Source organism: Delphinapterus leucas, chromosome 20, assembly GCF_059928025.1.
Source record: "Delphinapterus leucas isolate spDelLeu-1000000601 "Yukka" chromosome 20, BTC_Dleu_Yukka2, whole genome shotgun sequence".
NCBI classification, from domain to species: Eukaryota; Metazoa; Chordata; class Mammalia; order Artiodactyla; family Monodontidae; genus Delphinapterus; species Delphinapterus leucas.
Window position 1 is genome coordinate 3,520,668 of NC_143148.1, and position 23,098 is coordinate 3,543,765.

The 23,098-nt window shown below is 60.1% G+C and overlaps 2 protein-coding genes across 5 annotated transcripts; both read right to left on the bottom strand.

Moving 5' to 3' along the window:
• Nucleotides 1–57: 57 nt before the first annotated feature.
• Nucleotides 58–16,472, bottom strand: U2AF2 (U2 small nuclear RNA auxiliary factor 2). Of its 2 annotated transcripts, none has more exons than XM_022584987.2 (12): nt 16,312–16,472; nt 12,393–12,528; nt 11,733–11,777; nt 11,338–11,441; nt 10,858–11,009; nt 9,353–9,469; nt 9,041–9,179; nt 4,766–4,845; nt 4,565–4,687; nt 4,177–4,263; nt 3,647–3,895; nt 58–806 (listed from the first exon to the last, which is right to left on the bottom strand). In XM_022584987.2, the coding sequence occupies exons 1-12, from the start codon at nt 16,358–16,360 to the stop codon at nt 672–674; spliced, it is 1,416 nt and encodes a 471-aa protein (XP_022440695.1). In that variant the 5' UTR covers nt 16,361–16,472; the 3' UTR covers nt 58–671. The 2 variants fall into 2 exon arrangements, with proteins under 2 accessions (XP_022440695.1, XP_022440692.1); XM_022584984.2 differs by having other exon boundaries at nt 4,165–4,263.
• A 110-nt stretch (nt 16,473–16,582) lies between these two features.
• Nucleotides 16,583–22,186, bottom strand: CCDC106 (coiled-coil domain containing 106). Of its 3 annotated transcripts, XM_022584988.3 has the most exons (5): nt 21,206–21,294; nt 20,954–21,061; nt 20,691–20,867; nt 19,369–19,581; nt 16,583–18,853 (listed from the first exon to the last, which is right to left on the bottom strand). In XM_022584988.3, exons 1-5 carry the CDS (start codon nt 21,237–21,239, stop codon nt 18,537–18,539), a joined length of 849 nt encoding a protein of 282 aa, XP_022440696.1. In that variant the 5' UTR covers nt 21,240–21,294; the 3' UTR covers nt 16,583–18,536. The 3 variants fall into 3 exon arrangements, with proteins under 3 accessions (XP_022440696.1, XP_089758655.1, XP_089758657.1); XM_089902529.1 differs by having other exon boundaries at nt 20,954–22,186; XM_089902531.1 differs by lacking the exon at nt 19,369–19,581 and having other exon boundaries at nt 20,954–22,186.
• Between the last annotated feature and the right edge of the window lie 912 nt (nt 22,187–23,098).

Here is a 23,098-nt window from a genome sequence, read left to right on the forward strand (position 1 = left end):
GAACCCCTGAGAACTGGAGGGGAGGGGGTTACACACACCGGACACGGAGCAGCTCCATAAAGTAAAATACAACAAAATGTTTAATGAGCAAATTCGTCTTAGCAAATATGAAACTGCCACAGAGAGTAGGAGAGGGACAGGGGCCACAGGGTGGGGGGCAGGTCTGGGGAGACTAAAGAGGAGAATCAACTATGTAAGAAACCAGGGAGGACACGGTGGAGAGGACCAGAGGCCAAAAGGACAGGAGCTGTGGTCCTGAAAGGGGAGAGCAGGGTATCGGGGCCGGACAACAAAATTCAAAATCATTTGGCCATAAAATATAAACACGCTATGTTTCTACGGTGGGGAAGGGGAGCGAAAGGGGGCATAAGGGAAGAGAGACTTCTGGGGAAGGGCCGTGGGGGTCCGACCCCGCCCTGCTGTGCACCCCCTCCCCACCCCTTCCCTCTGTGTCTGTGGGTGCATGTGTCTGTGTGGGTCTGTGTGCGCACTTCCCCCGTCCCCTCCCCGCCCCCAACCCCCCCCCCCACCCTTAATCGGTGCCATTCCAGTTGCTGCCGGCTGTCATTCGGCTGTCACTCCTCTGCCCATCGTCTTCAGAGGGGGAAAAGAGGGGGAGCTGGAGGGGGAGAAGCCCCAGCCAGCCCTGCCCCTGCCCTCCCCCGCCGCCTCTACCAGAAGTCCCGGCGGTGGTAAGAGTCGGGGTCACAGTATTTTGTGACAACCACTCTGTTGGCGAACTTGCGACCCGTCAGGCCCTGCATGGCTTTCTGGCAGTCAAACACAGAGGTGAACTCCACGAAGATCTGTGGGAACAAGACACAGGTTGTGAAGACCAAGGCCTCCCGGCCTCCAAGGATGCGCCGGTTCACTCACAGCAACCAGCCAGCATCTACCCAAACCCAGAACTCCGCGGGAGGGAGGGAGGTTTACCAAACATCCTCCAGCACCCCAGGATCAAAGAATGACAGAAGACAGAGACATGCAGAAGCATGGAGAATGAGAGCAGAGGAAGCTTAAGTCAAGAGCCCCAAAGGGCAGGGGACAGGGGTGAGCTCAAGGAGACCGGTCACTTATACTGAGTGTCTCCCCTGTACCAGGCACCATGCTGGGTGCTCCCCCAGCCACCCCAAGGGCCATGGGTGTCTCCCCCAGACAAGGGATGAAGTAAGGAAAGCTGACAAATCAGTACTCAAACCCAGGTTGATTCAAAAAAAACAACAAAAAAAAACACCTGAACCTTGATCTGCTCAAGCTTCTCATCTTTCTTGAACCACCAGTTACAGAAGTGGAGGGAGGGGTGGATATAACCAGCCTAATTCAGAACATGGGGAGTTCTATAAAAACATGCCCCCTAATGCCTCAACAAGCAAAACGGCTTGCAAAACAAAACAAGAAGTAGTGACAAAACTGATAAATTTTAAGGAATTTTGAAACCAAACTGCAGGGTTCCTTATTTTGATCAAAGCAACTATAAAAAGACATTTTTCAGACAGTAAGGGAAATCGGAACATGGCTTGGGTAGACAGATACTAATGGTAATTTTGTTAACGTACTAATGGTACTGTATGGTTTCGTTACGATAATTTTTTAAAGTTATCTGTTTATAGCAGTAGTTCTCAACCAAGGTGAATTTGTCCCCAGGGGACATTTGGCAGTGTCTGGAGATGATTTTCATTGTCACAAAGGCATGAGTAACACTACTGGCATCTAGTGGGTGGAGGCTGGGATGGGGCTAAACATCCTACAGCACACAGCACAGGTCCCAAAGCAAGAGTGACCAGACCCAAGACATCAGGAGTTCAGATAGAGAACTGTACTTAAGTGATATATGAGATATATCTTGTTTCAGGGGAAAAAAAAAGGGGGGAATGGGAAGCTGAATATATAGAAATCAAGAATGATAAGATACTGGTAACCTGAAGCTGGGCAACGGGCCACTAAGACGCTGCTACACATACTAGAATACAACTCTAAAAACATACTATAACCTTAACTCTATCGCCATGACGTTTTCTCTCAACTCTTACGTTTGAAAAGAATGATAATAAAGTTTGAAAACAAATCACATAGACTGATCCCTGAGACCAGGCCGGGTCTTTCAATTAGTCCCCCCCAAACACGTCCTCAGCCCCCAGGCAGCCTCCAGGCTCTCCTCTCTTGAGCCACGACCGCACTAAGGAGACTGACCTGTCATGGACGGGGTGTCTCCAGTGCAGCAGTTAGGGGCAGGTAGGAGCGCAGGCCAAACCCAGTGCGGCCCACCCTCCCCTCCTACCCCCGCCCCACCCCCCTCTGCCCCCACCCGCAATGCTTTTCCACTGCTCCTTGGCAAGTCTGTCCAGCCTGACACCTGAACAGGGATCAGGGTGCCTACCAGACCTCAAACTTGGAAGCAGCTCTGTCCAGCCCACTGCTCCCCGCAACATCTCTGCTGGGGTCTCAGGACCTCAAAGCCAGCCCCCCAACACTGACCATCGTCCCCTCCCCCCAGACCTGCTCAGGTCCCCTGCTTCTCACCTGCCATCTCTGCCAGGTCACCAAACCCAGAAGGCTGAGCATCTCACTGGCTCCTCCCCCTCCCCGGGCACACCCAGATCAGCCGCCATGGTCCCGGCATTCACAGGCCACTGTCTTCTTTCCATCCTCCTGCCTGCTCTAAATCAGGTCACCGTCTTTCACCCAGATGACCACAAGCTGTTAGTTCCCAAAGCTCCAAACATCACATGGCTGTCACCCCCTACCCCTCCAAATTCCCAGCTCTGCTTTGCACTCCATGCCCACCACCCCCCGCCACTGTAAGGCACCACCTCGATGTGCCAGGTGTTTCCCACGTTTAAGAGCTTTAGAAGGCTCTCCCCATCCTCACTCGGAAGAACAGCCAGCATGCTTCCTAGCACCCACGTGGCCCCACTGCTCTCCGCATCACCCCCTCTGGCTACACCAGCCACCTCGCTGCCTCTTGCCAGGACCCCACCTGCCTGCCGCGAGAACTGGGTGTCGCTCGGGCTTCACCAGCTCCTGACTTGCCTACCTGAACACAGGGCCCAGTGCGACGCTGCTCCCCTCCCAGCCACCACCGGAAGCAGCACACGCGCTGTCTCTTAACGTGGGCATCCCGCTGACCCACAAGGCGAGCAGCCACACACGCTGCAGGCATCCCGGTGGGGGGGGGGGGGGGGCGTGAGATGCTGGCACCTGGCACAGTACCAGAGACAACGTGACTCGGTGAGCTCAGAATCAGACCCCAGAAATCAGAAAACTAACTGTGGCGAAGGGCTCGGAGCTGCTGTTCGAACTCAGGATTGACACAGGTGAGCTCAGCAGAGTACTTGGCAGCCGGAAGACACAGGTGGGTTTGCTGCTTTGGGGACTATTTTTAGCACTTTTCTCCCCCTTCCACAGACAAGGCCAAACCACTTAGCCAAGATCACATGAAACCCAGGTTCTGAACCAAAGCTGCTTCTATACAGAGGCAAGAGGCAAGTCCTCAGCCACAGCGGCACAGCACACGCGCTGCCTCTCGCCGCAGGCCTGGGCCCCCAGAGGCCCCGCTCTCTCTGGGTCAGAGTAGGGTATGGGTGTGCGTGTGTGCCCACACACGTGTGGGGACAGGGGACGCTCACGAGAGCACGCTCCCACACACCTTTCCACAGCCGGGCACCTCCACGCCGTCCACGGGGCGGGGGATCTCGATGGACTTGACGAGCCCGTACTTGCTGCATTCGTCACGCACGTCCTCCACGATCTCCTCGTACTCCTCATCGTCCAGCAGCTCCTCGGGCAGGACCATGTTCATGAGGCACAGGACCTCAGTCGGGTGACCACCCATCTGCACCTGGGAGCTCATCAGGCCAGGCACTTGCAAGGTCACAGGGGTCTGGTTGATGGTACTCTGTGGGGCAGCAGGGGCAGGGGCGTCACGGGGCAGCTCCGCCCTCGCCCCCTCCATGCCCACTTCCCCCGAGCCCTCCCCCAAGACGCCATCCCAGGGCAAGACCCTGCTCTGCCCTTGAAGACCCAGGCACCCACTTCCAACACTGGCCAGGAAAGCCAGGGGCAGAGCTTAGGACGGCCCACCCAGCCCGCCCCCGGCCCCTTCCCACCCCCCACCCCCCCACCCCCCACCCCCAGATGTCCCCTAGCCAATGGAAGATGACGTGCCGGGGGGCTCACCAGCGTGGCATTCTTGGCTCCCACGCTTGCCCTCTGGACAAGCAGCTTCTTATCCCCCAGCTGCATCCCGTTCAGCCCCGCAATGGCCTGCGTTTGGAGAACGCGGGATGGGGGCACGCAGGAGAGAGGTACAGGTCAGAGGCCAGTAGCCTGACACCTCCCCCGCAAGCCCCACTACCCCATAGCCAGACACTGGTAGGGAAGAGGGCAAGGCAAAGGGGTGAGAGTTTGGCAAGAGCTAGAACCGAGGGAAAGGGGCCCCTATGCCCAGCCCTGCTTCGGCGGGGTGGCCTCCTCCCACCCATCCTGAATAAGGGAGACCTCAGCGAGGATACAGAGCAGGGTGAGGGCAAGGACAGACTCGCCAGCGCAGGGTCCCAGGGCTCACCTGGTCTGTGACGTTGATGTCCACGTACTCACAGAAGGCGTAGCCCTTGGAGAGCCCTGTGGCACTGTCCTTGACCAGGTTGAAGGCCTTGAGAGGCCCAAACGATGTCAGCAGCTCTTTTACCTGCGGCAGGCCAAGACGCCATGAGAGTATGGACGAAGGCTGTGACGGGGGAGGGGCGGAAAGAGACGAAGGGTCTACCTGGTCGTCATTCAGGTAGTTGGGTAAGCCCCCAATGAACAGCTTGTGGGCAGAGTCCGGGACCACGGTGGACACGACTCCTAAGGGCAGAAGGGAGCAGACGGACTGTGAGTCCCAGCACCAGGTCGTTTCACAGACCCTGGCAGACGTCTGCAGGGAAAGGCCCGGCAGCCCCGGTCAGGCCGCGTCCCTCCCACCCACGCGCCCTCCCCAGCCCCGCCTCGGAGGCGCACCCCGGCAGCACTCTTCGGGACGCAGAGCGACCCCAGCACAGCGGCACATCGGGGCCCTGGGGTCAGAGACACGAGCTCACACCCCAACCTGCCACCTGCTGCTGCGTCACCTGGGCAGGTTCCCTCGGCTCTCGGCCTGCTGGAGAGGCATCATAGGGATACACAACCTCTCCTTCATCCTCAAGCCTCCACTCAGAGCCCTCCCCCAACCTGCCTCTGCCGAGGCCAGATCTCCCCAGGAAGCCTCCACGACCTTTCCCCGTGGGCCTGCGCTATGCACAGCTACAGGTGTCCCTAGCTACTCTCTGGCCTCAGTCACAGGTGACCTCGGAGGAGTCTGCTGTTCGGTGTCCGTGAGGGCTGGGACGTGCCCGGCTCACTCAGCACCCTGGCAAGGCGGGGCCCACATCAGCCAAGCAGGTTTAACGACCACCGTGCGTCCACCCCAATCCTGCCCTCTCCGCTGAGCTTTTGACTCGGTTGCCTGCCAGGACTCAGCCCAACGTCTCGCACGCTTCCAAAACGTTGTCCTTCAATTCCTGGAGCCTCCCCACAGGGCGTAAACTACACAGAGCTCCAGGACGCCGGCTGGACACAAAGAGGATAAAAACGTGGACCACCACCCACCCGGCCGGACCTGCTGTTCACTTTGAGTTCAAGGCCCACTAGGCCCACTACCGCCAGACGCACCACCTTGCCTTCCTCTGCAATCCGGCACCAGGTGGCCCCGCTCCACCTCCTCCTGACCTTGGAGAGGAGCAGGCGACATGGGGGATGGGAAAGAGCCTCAGACACCGCCACTGTGCCCGCAGAAGGGCTCCCTCTCCCACCACCACCCACCAGTCCAGCCCCTCCGGCCCTGCCACTCCAACCACCAGAGCCCAGCCGCATCGGGGTGGGGCATGCAATCCTCTGAGACGCGGCCTGGGCAAGGAGAGATGAGCAGAAGCATCTGGGAGCCAGGGCCACGGACCGAGCACTCCACACCGGGCACCCCTGGCCGAACTCCTTCCAGCTATTCGTTTCACGTTCTCCCACCCCTACCCAAAGCACGACAAGAGGAGACTGAGGCCCAGGGAGCAGGTACCACGTGAGGTCACACACTCCAGAACCCCCAACTTCACAGGCAGCTCTCAGGGAGTGAAGGGCTCTGCAAGGGTGCCGTCACAGGACACGGACATGGCAGCACTGGGGCTGGAACCTGCCCCACCACATACCTCAGGGAAGCACACGGCACCGAGGGCACCAGAGTTGGGCTCCCTGGGCTCCAATCTGGGGTACGAGACTGAGTGAGGCTCCTCTGGGCCTCAGTGACCTCATCTGTGGAACGGGGAGAAGCTCACACCCCCTACCCCGAGCGCGTGGATGAGCACGACGGAGCCACACGAGCACTGGACGCGGGCTGGCGGCCAGGCTCGCCACCCCACGAAGGCCAGGCCGCGCCAGCACGAGGGAGCAGCAGGTCGGCGCCTCAGCAACCACAGCCCCTCCGTGCTCACTCGGTTCTGCCAGGGGAGAAGGGCCTGCTCTTCAGGGTCTCACGACCAGGAAAGCACAGGATAAATGGGGAACCCAGGCCGGTGCTGATGCCCAAAGTCAAAGCCCCGAGCAGCTCATCTCCTGACAGCACGCTCTGGGCGCCGCCCTGCTTCACACACCTGTTCTCTTCCAGAGGGGCTACCTCTCACCTTCAGCTCTAAAACCTCACCACCCCCCACAAGGCTGCCCTGGACCCCCAGGTGCCAAGCAATCCTTTCTCATACTTGCAGCATCACCTACCCCTTGGCAGGAGAACCGTGACCACCTCGTGCACTGCTGTGCCCCTGGCACCCCCGGCACTGCTTTGTAGGATCCTCCTGGGGGAGTGGAGGAAGCCCCACAGGTAGGGGCCTCCGGAGGCAGAGTCAGATTCGCCCCTGAACTGAGGGGTGAGCCTGATCCAGGACGGGCACTCAGGGTGAAGCTAAATTCACAAATTCGAAGATGCTATGCCTTCCTGCTCCCAGTTTCCATCCCGTCTTCAGGGCCCCACTGCACAGTCAGGCCTGAGGTCAGGGAGCGCAGTTAAGGTCTCACCCCTGCAGATACGTACACTTACAGTTTCAGGTCAGTCCCCTTTTACCAAGATAAGGAAGTTACCTTCCAGGTTCCTACATTGTTTCTTTTCCAACCCAGCGTGTCTGTCAAATTTTATCAAACGCTTTTATCAAATGCTTCTCCCGTTTATCGAACATGAGATCGAAATACGACCTTTATTGCAGAGAACGTTTAACCTGCAGCCACCATCACTTTTCCTGCCATCCCCGGCACCCAAGGAAGGAACAGACTCGCCCAGTCACTGGTGGCTGGACCCTCGGCCTCCCTGGGGAGATAAATCCCAGAAAGGAGGTCAGCCGTAGTAACAGAGCCTGCGACCAAACACTGTCCCTGCCCCTGCGATGCCTCTGGTTCCACAGGAGAGAGGTGACAAGTGGGGCAGCACAGGAGACGGCGAGGCAGACTCTGCGGTCAGGCTGCGCCACCCGGGGTCCCAGCAATCACGCCTCTGAGCACGGCACTGCTCGCTTCCTGCCTCACTCCCCTCCTTGGTGAGAGGGCGCCCCAGCACCTACCACAGGAGTCAAGGGCCACTGCAGCACGAAAGCAACTCAAATCACGCGCCACTGCGAGTGGCTACGTGCCGATAGATCTTAAAGATCTGGCCCCTAGTTGTCACTTGCCGACCCTGTACTACAGGACAGTCACGATGACGAACACCTGATCCACGGGGCACACTTGGGACTGTGCTGGCCCAGGAAGCAGTGGGCTCCTATGTAAATAGGAATGAGTTAAAATGCAGGGAATTCACTGGAAAGAGACACAAAGGAACGTTCCGTAGCTTGATCTGGGAAGTGGCCCCACAGACATACGTGCACGTAAAGCGTCAGAAAATCAGCAACTTCTCAAGTTTTTTTTACAAGCTAGAGAGATGTGCTGAATTTACCCAAACTGGTACGGTGGAAAACACTGGGGATGAGCCAGAGACCCAGCCCTGAGTCCCAAGGTGCCACCCTCTCTGGACTCCACATCCCCCATTTCACAAAGTGAAGAGCCAACTCAGTTTCCAAAAGGTGTCCTTCAGCGAGAAGCCTCAGCCAGCAGAACGCCACGTTCTCAGCCCCCAAGGGTGGGGCTCACGGCCCCCACACCCAGAGCACCTAGTGCTCACCCTGCCTTTGCCTGAGAGCTGGGCCCCCAGCTCGGCTACCGCAGCACTGGCCCCTCCAACCCCACAGCGTTCCCGGCCCCCAACAGGGCCCCTCACAGGCCCAAATCCTCACTTCCACTCGGCAGTCAACCACAGGGGTCAGCAAACAGCCTGCAGGTTCCTGTTTCTGTACAGCCTGCAGACTTTCTGAAAAGTTATTTTACCACATGTGAACGTTACATGGCACCCAAACATCAGGGTCCACGGATGTTAAGGCATACGGGACACAACCACACCCACTCGCTTAGGGAGCACGCGTGGCTGCTTTCCTGCTACAACTGCAGGGTAGTTTCAACAGAGACCACGTGGCCTGCAGAGCAAAAAACAGTCACTCTCTGGCCCTTTACAGAAGAAAGTTCTGCCGACCCCAGGTCTGCTATGTTACCTATCCACCTGAGGTGGTACTAAACACGGCTGCGGAGGCTGGCCCGGAGCACAGGGGTCGACGGAAAATCCACATCAGACCTCGCACCAGGAGCTCTACTGACCACCTGCCCATCCACACAGGCTCACCCACGCTCGTACTGACCCTGTGGTCCAGAGCAGCGGCCTCTCACTGCCCACAACACGTTCAGTCTGGCCCTGGCTCCGCCACTTACAAGCTATGAGTCCTCAAGCAGACCACAGCTCACCCTCTCTGGGTGCCGGGCGCCACCTCTGCAAACAGGGAGACGCCCAACTCCCAAAAATTCGAGGGCTGGATAAGACGACGCATACCCTCTGAAGCACTCGTGCTGCTTCCCCGTTAGCTCCAGCTGGCCTACAGAGGGAAAGGTGGGCAAGATCCCCACTCACCAGGCACATAAACAGAGGGATTCTCTGACATGCCAGGCAGGGGCTGGTAGTCGTGAGGCCTGCGGATCTTCAGCGACTGGCCCTGGAAGATGATGCCATCAAAGGCCATGGCCTGTGTGGTCTCGTCCACTGAGCGGAACTGAAGGAAAGAAAAGGAGGTGGTGAGGGACAGGGTGAGTGGCCAGCCAGCCCCCCCAACCCCCGAGGGCTCTGGGACAGCAACCTGGTAGAGAACGGACTGCAGAAGAGCCCAGTGGGAACAAGGGCTGCTGCAGACGGGCTGGGCCTGACCCCACCACATGCCTGGCTCACCTCTAAGAAGGCAAAGTTCTTGTCCTGGTTAATCTGCACTGCCAAGACGGGATTGCCGGGGGCCTGCGTCAGCCCCCCCAGGCGCATCTGGGCGTTGAAGAAATCCATCATGGCCTCCTGCAGAGGGAAGAGGAGACAGGGGGGGGGCGGGGGAAGGGAGGTGGAGAGAGGAGGGGAAGGGTGAGAGAGGGAGACACAGAGGGGTTTGGGGGTAAGGGGAGAGGGATGGGGGGCGGGGGGGAGGGAAGGGAACAGTGGAATATGGGTGGGGGCACAGAGATCAACAGTAGGAACAAAAGCAGGAGAAAGATCAGAGAAAGTGGGGGGGAGGCAGCAGCAGGAAACAGCCAGGGGCCAGGAGGCGGGACAGGAGGTGTGGAGAGAGCCACAGGGCCCCAACCAGGGGGAAAGAGAAAGATTGCTCAAAAAAGATACGGCAAACAACAGGGAGAGGCAAAAAAAACATAAAACAGAGAACAAGGAAACGGAACGTGTGAGAAAAAGAAACATCCAATGGCGACAGCAAGAGAAAAATGGCAAGGAAGTGGAAAAGCAGCAGCAGGCAGAACACAGGGGAAACCCGAGTGAGAGAGTGAGAGAGTGAGAGAGTGAGAGAGTGAGAGAGAGAGAGAGAGAGAGAGAGAGAGAGAGAGAGAGAGACAGAGGGAGAGAGAGACAGAGGGAGAGAGAAGCAAAGGGATGGAGAAAAGAGGGCGGGAGGCGGGGAGCGCAGGGCAGAGGGTTGGGGAGGAAGGGCGGGCGGGAGGGGAGGAGAAAAGAGTGATGTGGAGGAATCTGGCCCTGGAGTCCGGGGGCTGGTTTATCAAATGTAGCAAAGTGCAGGATGAGAAAGTCAGAATGGACCTTACTTGCCTTCGACGACGGTAGCAAACTTTTTGTTGCTACGAGGGATCTCAGCCCCACAATATTTCACTTTAAAGAGAAATGGAAACAACTCTTTGATCTCGGGATTCTCAGGGGGTGTCACGGGAAGGGGTGGGGGAGAGGGGAAGGGGAGAGGAGCGGTAGGGAAGGTGAGGGGAGGTCGGGGCGATCAAAAATAAAAGAACAGCGACCATGGGAGGGATGTGGGGAGAGGATGGGGGACACAGGCGGCAGAGAACAAGAGGCGTGTCAGAAACACTGAGGGGGAGCGTGCGTGTGCGTGTGCATGTGTGCGTGTCCGAGTCTCCCTCTCTGTCTCTCTCCACACGGATTCGGATTCGTGGATTCGTAGGTACGTTACGTGTGTGCCTGCTCTCTGGGTTGCTGGAGAAGGTTGGGAAAGGGAGACGGGAGAGGGAAAGGAGGGAGGGAGAGGGCCACCCCCAGCCCGGCCCCTGGCTGGCTCAACTCCATCGGTCCGTCTGGGAGGGGGCCGGGGGGTCTTGCAGGAGCAGAGTCTCACCCGTGCAGGTTGGGGGACGGAATGGAGGGAAGGGGAGGAACAGGTGGGGGGGACAGGGAGAGGTAGGGGCAGGGGGAGGGCAGGGAGAAGGCAGTACCTCAGTGATGCCGAAGGGGATGTTGCCCACATAGAGGCGCCGGGCCTGTCTGGTCATCTGGCTACCGACCACGGGCACCGGTGTCGGGGTCACAGCCAGACCGTCGGGGGTCATGGTGGGGAGAAGGGCGGTGGCTGGAATCTGACCGGCAGCTTCAAAAGGAAGAGACGGGGATTAGAGGACATCAGGGCGCCCATGGAGCGGCTCAGCAGCAGCGCCCTCCCAGACATGGGCAACCACCGCCTCTGCGAAACCAGGTCTGTTGACAGCTTCATCCCTGCTGTCAACTGCAACAGTAAGGGCTGTTGTCAAGGGGCTTCAAAAGGCAGAGGCCAGAAAACCCAGGGTGAAAACCCCATCCGCCACCCCCCCAAAACCGAGGCTCTGCTTCCTGACCACCCCAGTATACAACCACTCCAGCTCACGAGAGGGTGAGGGGGCCAGAGGACCAGTAGGTGCGGGGCGGCGGCCGGAGCCTACCTTGCATGGCCTTGTACTGCATGGGGGTGATGTGCTCGAAGCCGGGCGGTGGCACGTCCCAATATTTACGGACCTTCTTCTTCTTCTCGTGGCGGGGGGAACGACTGGGGGAGGGGGGAGGGGAGAGCGGGGCAGGGCGACCTCAGTCTGACCAAAGGTGGGCCTGCAAGTCCCCCCAGGCTCCCCTCGGCTCCCCCGCCCAGCTCGGCTCTCTCCAGGAGGGAGAGGATCCGGGTCAGGGCCGTGCCCAGGCCCGGGGAGGGTGCTATTGCAAGGCAGGTGGGCTCTCCCCAGTGCTCGGGCCGGGGCTGGACGAGGACAGGGCAGGGTGCACAGTGGGGAGGGAGGTGAAGGGAACGGACGTCAGGGCGGAAGGGGCAGGAGGAGAAGCTCACATCAATCCACCGTGCTCCTCTTTAGCGCCTCTGGTCAAAGGTTTGCTGGGGGGTGGGAGGGAAAGGTGTGGGGAGGGGTGACTGGGGACCCTCGTCTTCCCCACACACCACACCCCCCAAAGCCGCTGAGTCCAGGGCTGGGGCAGGGCCGAGGTGAACAAGCAGCGGGCAAACCCCCTCGGCCCTGCCATTTCCCCCACGCCCCCCACCCCCAAGCAAGAGGAAGGGAGGAAGGGCCAGACAGACCACTTTCTAGCTGAAGAGACTGAGGTGGGAGGAGGCAAGACTTCCACCTATCCCGCCCTTCCTCACCCAAGGGGCAGAGAGGACAGAGGGGAGCCTGGGGAGGGAAGAGGCGTTAGAGCGGAAACCGCCGTCCCCCTCCCAGGGCGGCACCCTGGAGACCCGCACAGTGGGCACAAGAGGGCCGAGAAGGGGAGGGAGCCCCTCACCAAGGGACAGACAGAGCGGCTCCCTGTCACCAGACTCGCCTTGGAGATAAAGAACCTGCCGCACCAGCGACCCACCAGAAACTGAAGGAAACCCCAGGAACAGGGAAGAAACTGATTCAGACAGGTGAGCAGCAGCGCCTCCCCCAGGTCCACGCGGAGAGGAGCCCCAGAGCCCCAGGACGCAGCCGCCCGCTCCCCGCCCTGGTACCTTCGGCGCCGCCTGTCCCGGGAGGCGCTGCGCTGGTCCCGGTTGCGCCGGTCCCGGCTGCGGCTGCGGCGCTTGCGGTCCCGGCTTCGAGAGCGGCTGTGGCTGCGCTTCCGGTGCCGGTTCTCCTTGTCACGCTCTGGGCAAGGCGGGGGAGAGGATGAGCTGAGGGAGGCCGCGGCCCAGCCCACCCGCGCACTGCTGGCTTCGCCCCTGCCCCAGGGAGGCCACCCCCAAGGGGAAGGGGCTTGATGGAGGAAGGGAGAGCAGGCTTCCTGGGTCCACACGCGAGTCCAAAGACCCTCGGGACCGGGGAGGGAGCTGGTTACCTGAGGGGACAGGGCCTGGAAGTGCCCCCGGGGTGTAAGGTACCTGAGGATGCTCAGGAGGAGCTGGGGAGCCAGAGAAGACAGAGGAGGCTGGCTCCTGGTCCCCCTCGAGGGCTGAGGGGCCTGACCCCAGGGTCGTCCCTGAGAGGGGCAGGGCTAGAGGCTGGGGAATCAAGAGACCCAATGATGTTTTCCTGAAGGGACCCAGCAGCCCCTCAGGAGACCTCCTCAACCAGCTGGCCCCCACTGCCCCACCATCAGGCCCCGGGGTCAGGCGCCAGGCAGGACCCACTTCGCTGAGAAGCAGGGACACCCAGCCCATCCCCACCCCACCAGGTGAACAATGCAGGATCCCCTCCTCCAGAAAGGCGTGTCTTTCGGAATCTGGGGGGCGGGGGGAGGTGCCGGCCCACTACCCCCCATTCCCACACTCCCTCAGAGCCAAGGACAGCAGGAGCTGGGGCGGGGGCTTTCTCCAGAGCTCCCCTTGGCGCCTTCAACCTCCCCCCACTCGCCTTGGGGGCGGCGCCTAGGAACAGAGCACAGCCTTGCCAGCAAAGCACAGAAACCTTGGCTCCCAGCAGACCTCTCCCCCTCTGAAGGAGGTGCAGCTCCTGCACCACGCTGTTTGTACTCTATTTCCTGGGTTCAAAGACGCCACTGATTCCTCAGCTATCCTCGACTACCCCTCAAACACGTGTTAACTTTACCACGTGTCTGGGGACGGGGCAGCGGGGGGCGGGGGGGGCGGGGATGGAGATAATAAGAGAATGCCATGGACCTCACTACAACAGGATAAACCTGCACCTTAAAAAGGAAAAAACGTTGTAGCAGTCATTGGGATGCCGCCTAAAACCATATTCTGCGCTAGTTTTACTTGCACTCGATCCTTACTGTTACTTCGGGAAAACACTGGGGAGGGGGCCTTGCTCACGTAAGAGATGAGAAACCTAAGGCGCAGAGAGATCACGTGACTTACCCAGAGCCAAAAAGCATGAAAATGGTGAAGCCTGAATGTGAACCTTGAAATGTCAGCTAAGGCAGCTAAGCAGCGAACAATACTCCTAAAACACTGGAACCACTAACGACAGTGGGATTGCCTCCTTGAAGATAAAAAGACTAAACATAAAAAATAAATTGAAAACTGGCACCTGGAGGGAACAGGAGGGAACGGGCAAGCAGTGTGAAGCCAGAGGTAAGCACAGAGTCATGGCACTGGGCCCGGGGAGGAGCCCTGGCCAGAGGCTTTGGGCCTCTGGCTCCACGCTTGTGAGATGGGCAGGCTGTGAGCAGGAGACCCTTATCCTGTGGCTTAGACTCTAAAACAGACAAGCAAGGAAAGCGACGAACACAGAGGAAGCAGTGGCACCTGCTGGGTGCCTGGGACACAGAAAAGGAAATTAATTCCCTGGAGACGCAGACTGACACTTGGAGGAAGCGGGACGCAGAGACAAAGACCCACAGGCACAAAGACCCATGGGCAGAGCAACACATGGGCAAAGCTTCCCCCTAAGGCAAGAGTAACACCCCCCCACACACACACCCACTGATACAGCACAGATCAAAACAGAAAAGGGAGCTACAGTTGCTCAAAATGCTGTGGCCACCTTGTTGTGGGAACAACTCCACCAACCCAAGGGACATGCCCCGGCTGAGGGCCTGGCCCCCCAGTACCAGTAGGAACACCCAGGGAGAAAGCAGGCAGCACACCTGCAAGTGCCCCAAGGAAGGCTCCATCAGTTCCACTTGGCTTTCCAGCCTAGCGGAACATGGCTTTGCAACCAGGCAGACTCGGGATCGGTTTCAGCTTTTCTGCATAAAACCATGCAACAGCAACCAAACCTTTAAACCTCATTTTTCTCTTCTTTAAATGAGACTCATGCTTACCACCAGGTGTGGGACCTGGCAGAAGGACGTTTGGAAAGCAACTTTCCCTGCCCTTCCCCATCTCTAACACCATCTCTGAGTGAGCTGCAACCCTGCCTCTGTACTTCCTCCCTAAGTAAGAAATTACACTAGGAATTATTTCACAATAAAAAATATCACTAATCGGGCACTTAACGTATGCCAACCCCCATGCCACACACTTTACATATGTTGCCCCATTTAATCTCAGCTCTGCCTCTGATCAGCTGAAACATGGGAACGTTTTTACTTTCTGAGCCTGTTTCCTTCTCTGCAAAGGGCAGGAAATCACTTCAGCCTCATAGGGCTGTTACAAGATCCACTTAGAAAAACTGTGCAAAAGAGCTTAGCAAAGTGCCTGACACATGCTCAAAGTTTACCTGCAACTATCATTTCTATCATCCCTGTTTATTCCCAACATCGCAACAACAAAAACAAACAAAAAAAGTCACCCTACACATACAAAAAAAATAAGCACACAGCTACTGAGCAATAAAGTAGGTACTAAAACCCAGGTCTGCTCACCTCCAAAGCCTGTACTGTTAAACGGTACATCATGTACGTACAGACACCCCGTGGGCACCCCGAAACGTGACTTCTTGTCTCCTAATCCAGCCACCCCCTACCCCACTCTAGGGTGGGCCGAAAGGGGAATCCCAGCGCCCCATGGGGCCCTCCGAACACAGGTAGTTTAAGCCTCAAGCCTACCACCTTCCCTCGGCCTAGCTTCCTCACTCTCAAATGGGAATAAGACAAAAGAAACCTGTTAACTATCTAACGCTTCTCTCAGTGCTGACATTCTTGGGGCCCCCAAAGTAATCAGCATTAGCACGGCCCCGTGCTTGGACTCGGCGTCACCCGAGGGGGACGTGCCTCCCACCCTCCCGACTGAACCAGATCCCCCTACTCGCTCAGCCTCAGTCTCCTCCCCTCCACGCTGAGATTTACGAGGCTGAGTCTAGGTGTCCCGAGCTGCGATCCTACAGGACGTGGGGTTTGCCTCTCTAGCTAGGGAGCGATGGGACGCAAACATTCCGCACTGTGATCGCCGGGAGAGCCAGAGCCCCGAGGAAGGGGTACAGGCGTGCGAGAGGAACACAGAGCACGCACAATGAGGCCTCTTCCACAAGCGCCGACCCTGGCGCCCCACGGCAGCGGCCCGGCGTGACACTGGCGGCCGGTCCGCAGGACTAGGCGCAAAGGGCGGCGGTGCTACAAGCGCCCCCCCCGCGCGGCCCGGCCCGTGCCCACGTGAAGGGGGCCCCACAACGGCCATTTTGGAACAAAGGGGGCGTGGAGAACCGGGCCGCGGGCCCGGCCGGAAGCGGAAGTGCCAAGGCAGCCGTAGAAAAGGAGGAGGTGCGAGACCGAATCTATATAATCTCCTTTCCAGATTGAAAAAAACTAAGTCCGCGAGGGGACACCCGGTGAGCCCGCCGCGCGTGCCAGGGACCACGTGGGGCGCGGAAAAAGGAGCGCATGCGTCCGGGCCTGCGCTCGCCGCTCCCTCCCCTCCTGCGCGGCGGCACGCCGGGAGGTCACGTGAGCGAGGCGCGCGCCGCGGTACTTGGTGGGGGGGGCGCCGCGCGGCCCTGAGAGGAGGGGGAAGCAAGGAGGAAAATGGCGGGGGACACGGAGGGAAGCCAAGAGTCGCCCCGCCCGCCGTCCCGCACCCCCGGCGCCCTCACCTTGCTTATTCTCGTTGAGCTGCCGCTCGAACTCGTCGAAGTCCGACATGCTGAGGCGGCCGCGTAGGGCCCTGTGGAGCTCTCGCCTCGCCTTGCCGCGCGCCCGCTCCGGCCGCTTCGGCTACTTCCGCCGCTTGCCTCGGCTACTTCCGGCCGGCGCCGGCGCTCCACCGCCTCCTACCTAATCAAGCCCGGGCCGCCCGCCCCACCCCAGCTCCGCCCCTCTCCCCGCCTGCGCGCCCGCGAGGTGCCCCTCCCCCCCGGGCCTGGCTCCGAAACGCGTCGGCTATTTCCGGACCGTAGACGACAGCCTCGGGAGCAGCAGCTACGGCTGCTTCCGAAAACACCCGAAGCGAGGGTTTCGCCGCCTTCCCAGGTTTTCGTAACTTTTCGGATATTAGCTCTTCAACGTTCAGATGTTTCCGTAGATCCTCGCGTTCCTCTGCATCCAGCCCCCTCTAAGAATTCGGCTTCTTCCGAAAATTGAAATTGTCCCAGTCTTTGCTTGCGCAGATTCTCCCCGCTCTTCTCCGCCGGCCCTGTCCAAGCAATCGGCTACTTCCGACAAGCCTAACCGTCCCGGACTTCGTCACTTTCCGAAGGCTTCCGGAGCTCGCCCTCAGACCCAACCAGAGATTAAACTCGTTTCCAAACTTCGGCTCTTTCCGGAGATTCCAGGAGCACCCTCCTCCCCTCTCGGAGAACTTCGGCTCCTTCCGCCACCGCTTCGGGAAGGCTTCACTCACGGGAGATAGCTTCGACTTTTTCCGTCGGCACTTCGGCTCCTTCCGGCTCCGGGAACCGAAAAGGGAGGGAGGACAGAGGAGAGGTGGGTCAGGGGAAGGGAAACGGAGAAGGGGCAGGGTCCCGGCTCTCGCAACCTGGCTCTCCGGGTGGGGAAAGGGGAGGAAAAGAAGGGCTGATCTTGCGGAGGACCTAAGAAGGTTGCGCGAGACAAAATCAGCCAGCGGGGTGAAGGGTGCGCGCGGCCGCTGCGGAGGTTGCCAGAGCGGCTTTGTGCGCCTGCGCAAGGGGGAAGAGGCGGGGCGCGAGGTGGGCTTCTGCGCCTGCGTAGAAGCCGGTCTGAGGCGAGGTTTCTCAACTGTTCCGGAAGGGTGCCCGCTTCCCGAGCCCCCAGAGCGCGTGCGCGAGTCTTTCCCTTCCTCCAGGGAAAGTACTGCATTCCCGACCTTTAAGCTAGGCCGCCCTCTCCTGGTTGCCGTGGCAACCGCACAAGCGCGCCCGCCCCACCCACCCACCCGCCGCGCAGGCGCAGCAGGCGACGTAGCGGACACTTCCGGGAGGCAGATAATTTCGCTTTAGCGCCTCCTGGCGGAAGCCTACGCTCAGAGAGTCCCCGTTCCCCTCGTTGGCCGCCTCCGCCAGAGGTTTCATTCAGACCCGCCTCCTGCCTCCGTGCCTCTAGTCCAAGTAGCCCAGCGGGTAGTGCTCACGCCTTTTTTCCGGAGCTCTGCCCCTCCGAGTTCCCCAGGGCACAGCTCCTTCTCCCCTCCCACCCCTGTCTCCGGGGAGCTAATTACACCGTCTCCCCAACCTCACCGTTTCCCGCCTGACCGTCCGTGCCCCGGAACCCCTCAGAGCCTCCGTCACCGTCTTCGCGGCAACGGCCACCCCCTCCCAGGAAAAGGCCGGGGCCCAGTTTATTCCAAATTTTATCATCTCTTTTTAATTTAAATTCACTTAATAATTATCTGTTTCACGTGGACTCGAGGCGGTCCCGGAACGCGGTTTGGGAGTTCCTTGCAGGACGGGCAGGTGGGCCAGCCTCTCCTTGGGGCTGGGGGCGGCAACGGGGTATGTACAGTGCCCTCGCCTCGCAGTCCCGCAGTTTTCCCAGGAGCAAGGGCCGGGTGACGGCAGGACGGTGCCGCTCAGGTGGGAGGGGGTGCCAGTGTTTAGGAAAGGGCAGAAACCGGCCCCTGGACAGTAGTTCTTGGACCGCCCCCACCCCAGGGAATGCGGAGGACGGGGAGGATGCTAAGAATGAGAGAGGCAAAGGGGCAGATCTATATACAAGGGACCCGGGAAGGGGGTGGCGGTCCGCAGGAGAGGAAGGAGAGAGGCACGCGCAGAAACAGGCCACCCATCCGCCCCCATGCCCTCGCGAGGGCCCACCACTCCTACAGACGCTTGACCAATGCCGGGAGGGCGGACGGGGAGGGAAAGAGGGGCCGGGGGCGTGTCCCGGGCCAGGTGGGGCGGGATCACCGCTTGAAGCGGTAAGTGATGGGAAGCAGCAGCTTGCTCTTCTTGAGGGCCTGCACCTTCTTGAGGGTCTCATCGTCCAGGGCCAGGAAGCAGCGGCGCGAGTACTCGAGCAGACGCTCCTTGGAGGGGTCGAACTCGCCCACCTCCGCCAGCTTCTCGGGGGCCACGATGAGCAACTCCGCGATGGGCGTGGTCAGCGCCACCGTGTTGCGGTCCACTCGGTGGTGCTCGAAGGCCCGAGACATGCTCTTCAGCTTCTGGAAGGTGCCCAGGATCTTCTTGTAGCGGCAGAGCACACCGTCGGCGTCCTTCACTGCAGGGCCGAGGGGAGAGAGCGAGAGAGAGGCATTGGGGGGGGGGGGGGCAGAGAGAGGAAGTGGGAAGGGGAGGCCAGAAGATCAGGAGAACAAAACAGAGAACGAGGAAAAGCAGTGAGAGTTACAAGAGGCGGAAGAAATGTAGACAGGAGTCGGACCAGAGGAAAATCAGAGAAGGCAAGCCCAGGGAGGGGGATGAGGAGGAAAAATGAAGGAGGGAGTGGGTTCAAGGGTGGAGTTCCCAGCCCACCTGGGCCATCGCCCCCTCCCCTGTTACTGACAGGAGCCCAAGGCTCAGGAAGGTCAAGCCCCAGGCGGCGGTGAGGGTGGACACAGATTTAAGGATTGTAAACCAGGACCACACGTGGAGGCCAGGACAGACAACCAGGTCTGGTCTCTTTGCTGATGGGGAGACCAAGGCTTGGGAGGACAAGGGGGAGCTCCTTGGAGGTCACACAGCAAGTCCCCAGCCCAGAGCCCCAGAGACCCCCACCCCCTGTGCTTCGCTTACCCCGCTGCCTCTCTCGGGCCTTGGGCTTCCCGAAGCGCCTCCGGCCAGTGCCCCCTTTCTGCTTCTGCCTTTTCCTCTCCCCGTTACTGCCTTGTGCAGATGCTCCGCTGAGTGAGGAGGCAGCCGACTCGGGGTCTGAGGCCTCGCCCCCAGCCCCGCCTCTGCCGTCCCCCTCAGCCCTCCGGGGCCCAGGCTTCAGCCGGCAGTGGTCCTCTGGAGAGGTGAGAGGAGACACGCGCATGCGTGAACTTCACGAACAGGAGGGAGGGAGGAGGAGTCGGCCAGGTGGGGACCGACAGCACTGTCACACAGGTCCCCAGGAAGGGGTCCCCAAGGAGGGAACAGGCAGGAAGTGCACTGTAGATGCTGAAGTTCCACAAGCAGCTGGGATTTGGGGACAGAGATCCCAAATCTCTGTGGGGTGGGGCATGGGCTGAGGATGCTCCTCAACTTGGTGGCAAGAGGTCTGGGGGAGGGGCCCAGTGGACCAAGAGAGTCCCGGGGACCTCGAGAGAGTCTTTGACTTTGTGGGGTTCCCACGATGGAGGAGGGGTGTTCTGGGGACCCAGTGAGGCCTCTATAAGCGGAGAGGCAGGCAAAGCCTGGGTGGGGGTGGGAGTGCAGACCCAGAGGGAAACCTTAGTCTCTGGGTCTAGTGCACTGGGAAGGGCAGGCGCCCACCCTCACTCAGACAGAGGAAGCAGCGGGGGTTCTGATGCAGGGCCCTCCGAAGGGTGGGTTTGGAGGTCCAGTGTTGGGGTTCCCACCGAGTAAATCCAGAACACCCTGGGCCTGACCATCCTTGGTAGGTTCCCGTCAGCGTGGGTGGATGGTGGGAGGCCCCAGCAGCCCAGGCTAGAGGTGGCTCAAGAGCAGAGGGGTCCTCAGTAAAGTAGGTGTTGAAAAAACACAGGCCTTTTGCCCAGACTTTCAGCTGACTTCACAGAGAGGGAAGCGGAAGCTTTTGAGGGAGCCAGCCAGGGGCGGAACGGCAGGAAGGGGAGAGGAGAGTCTGGATCCACCAAAACACAGCTAAAGATTTGGCAGAGAAAAGCCCTATAAGGGAAGGGGATGGGGCAGTGTTCAGAATACATGGACCAGCAGGGCACAGTGTCCTGTCCAGCAGCAGAAGGACTCAAGCAGGAAGGAAGCTGGGCTTGAAGCCCCAGACATAGCCACAGGTGCAAGGAGAGGGCAAAATGACAGGTCCCCCTGAGCCGCCAGAGGATGAGTGTGGGTGAGAAGGGTCCTGTGTCCCTGAGGAGGGCCGAGCTGGGTGCCGGGGCCCAGGAGTGAGATGGGGAGGGGACTGGCGGCCTCACCTGCATCCATGCGGGCAGAGGAGATGAACTTGTCCAGCTGACACCGCAAGAAGTCCCTCTCCTCCTCCAGGTCCTCAATGCGCTTCTGCAGCCATGAGTTCCTCTCCAGGGCCATGTGCAGCTGGGCCCTAACACCGTTCATCAGGGCCACAGTCGGGGACGCAGCCTCCGGAGGCTCTAGGGACAGCAGAGGACCCTGGTCGACCCCAGGCCTCAGGGCCCTGCACCCCTGCCTGACTCAAGTCCCCCTTCAACCAACTCACCCTCGAAGTTTCCCTGAGAGGGGCTCAGACTGTAAAAGATCTGTGGGTCTAGGTGGGGCGTCTCGTCGAAGGGGATGGAAATCTCGAAGGCCTCATTGTCCTTCTTCACTGGAAAAAAGAGGCCGGGGTCACCCCAGGGAAGTCCCAAGGAGCCTCGGACCAGCCCCCAACCACGCAGCCCTGGAGAAGAAAGGGCAGGGACAACGGGCAGCAGCTGTGGGACCAAGGGTGGAGCAAGGTCCAGTTCCTCACCTGTCCTCCTCCGGCTAATGTTTCGCTCATTCATGGTGCGGCCTCCTGCGGACCCCAGCAGCTGAGAGCCTCAGGGGCACTGGACAGAAACAGCAGCCACAGATGAAGGAACACAGACGGACTCCTCGGGGACATCCCGGGGGAGCTGGGGCTCACGACTGCGGGAGGGCGTGCTGAGGGCCGGGACTCCTGGGTCTCATGGAGGAGGGGACCCAGACCCCTCAGGACTGAGGGAGGACCCCTGGGGTTACAAACTCCTAGACTCTAGAGAACGAGGGTGCTGGAAGAAGGACCGGTGGGGTTGACAGAGCAGGCACATCCTGGCCGAAATAGGACAGAACCTCATCACAGGTCGCCTCGGGGCCAAAGAAGTGAGAGGTGCGGGGGAGGGAGAGTGTGCCCCAACTTCCAGGCAGGGTGGGGGCCCAAGCCACGAGCCGCGCCTCCCCACCCCCGGTCACCCCACGCACTCGCGTGGGCGATCAAGGCGATCGCCCGTTGGGGAGCTGGGCGCGTGCGCAGTGCGGGGGAAGGTCGTGAGTGGGGATGCGCCCCCGCCCCCGCCCTTTGTCCCGCGGGTGGGAGGGGGAGCGACGGTGGCAAGTGGTCTCAGCGGGGGATGCACCTGGCCGCAGGTGCCGACGCGGCCACCACCGCCCCCACGGCCCGCAGGTGCCCGGGGTCGGACTGGCCGGGGCCCCACGCTCACCCACCCGCGCGCGGAATCCGGCCCGAGGACCGACGGCAGCGGCGGCGGCGGCGCCCATGCCCGGCGCCGGGGAGCGTCTGCAAAGAATAACGGGGAGCGGAGGGAAGCGACCGCACACCCGCGGGCAGGGCGGCAGAGGCGGCGAATCTCGGAGCCGGGCGATGGGAAAGGCAGGGACGCCAGGACCGCCCGATGCGCCAGTTGGCGTGCCTCCTCCAGGAGTCCCCGGCCCCAGATGAGGCCGGCCGTTTGCGGCGGAGGCCGGGGCCGCACTTGCGCGATGGCCCCTTGCAGCGCACCCCCGCCCTTGGCGAAGCCTGGGCAGGGAACGTCACGAATTTCCCAATTCCTGGAGAGCTGGCAGCTCCGGGGGTCCCCAGGGGTGGGGGAGTGGGGGGGCGACGGCGCGCCGAGTCCGGCCCGGGAGAGGCGGGGAAATATAGGAAACAGCCGGGAAAGTTGAAGCACAGGGAGGATCCCCTTAAGAGATACCCTGGGAACTGGCCGGTGTGGACCCCTGCAACCCGCTCCGCTCCTTCGCTCCTTCATCTCCCAGTGGGCTTCAGCACAGCCAGACCCCAGGGTTCCCAGGATCATGGGGTAGGGAGAGTTACTCCTCCCCGAAAATAAAGGCCTAGAAACCACTCCCCACCCCTGCACCATCACCCCCGTGTTGTTAAGAGCTGGCTTTGGAACATTCAGACCTAGATTCCAGTCCTGGCCGCTCCTTCACAGCCTCAGTCTACCTGTAAAGTGGGGAGATTATAATCCCTTTTAGGTTTGTTGTGGGTATATAGGATGATATGACACGCAGAACGCTCAACTCAGCGCCTGACCGCAGTGAGAGCTCAAGACAGGGCACTGTTACTGTTATCTGAAGTTAGATGGTGGGAAGCTCTTTCCCTCTCTGGGAAGTAGAGACAATTTTTTCCTCCACCCAAAAAGAGGTCGTAAGAAGAAATGAGGCCCAGCACAGTGCCTGGCACAAATCCGACACGCAAGGAAAATTCATTGAGAAGCCAGATGTTTATTCAGCTTCTGGCCCAGCTCCACCTGCCTCTCCTCCCATTCTCAGGTAGCTTCCATGCTCTGGAATTTCTGCCAGCCCTTATGAGAGTCGTGCTTTAACCCTGCAGCAGGAGAACCTAAATGTCTGTGCCACCTAGAAAGTGTCACTCTCCCCT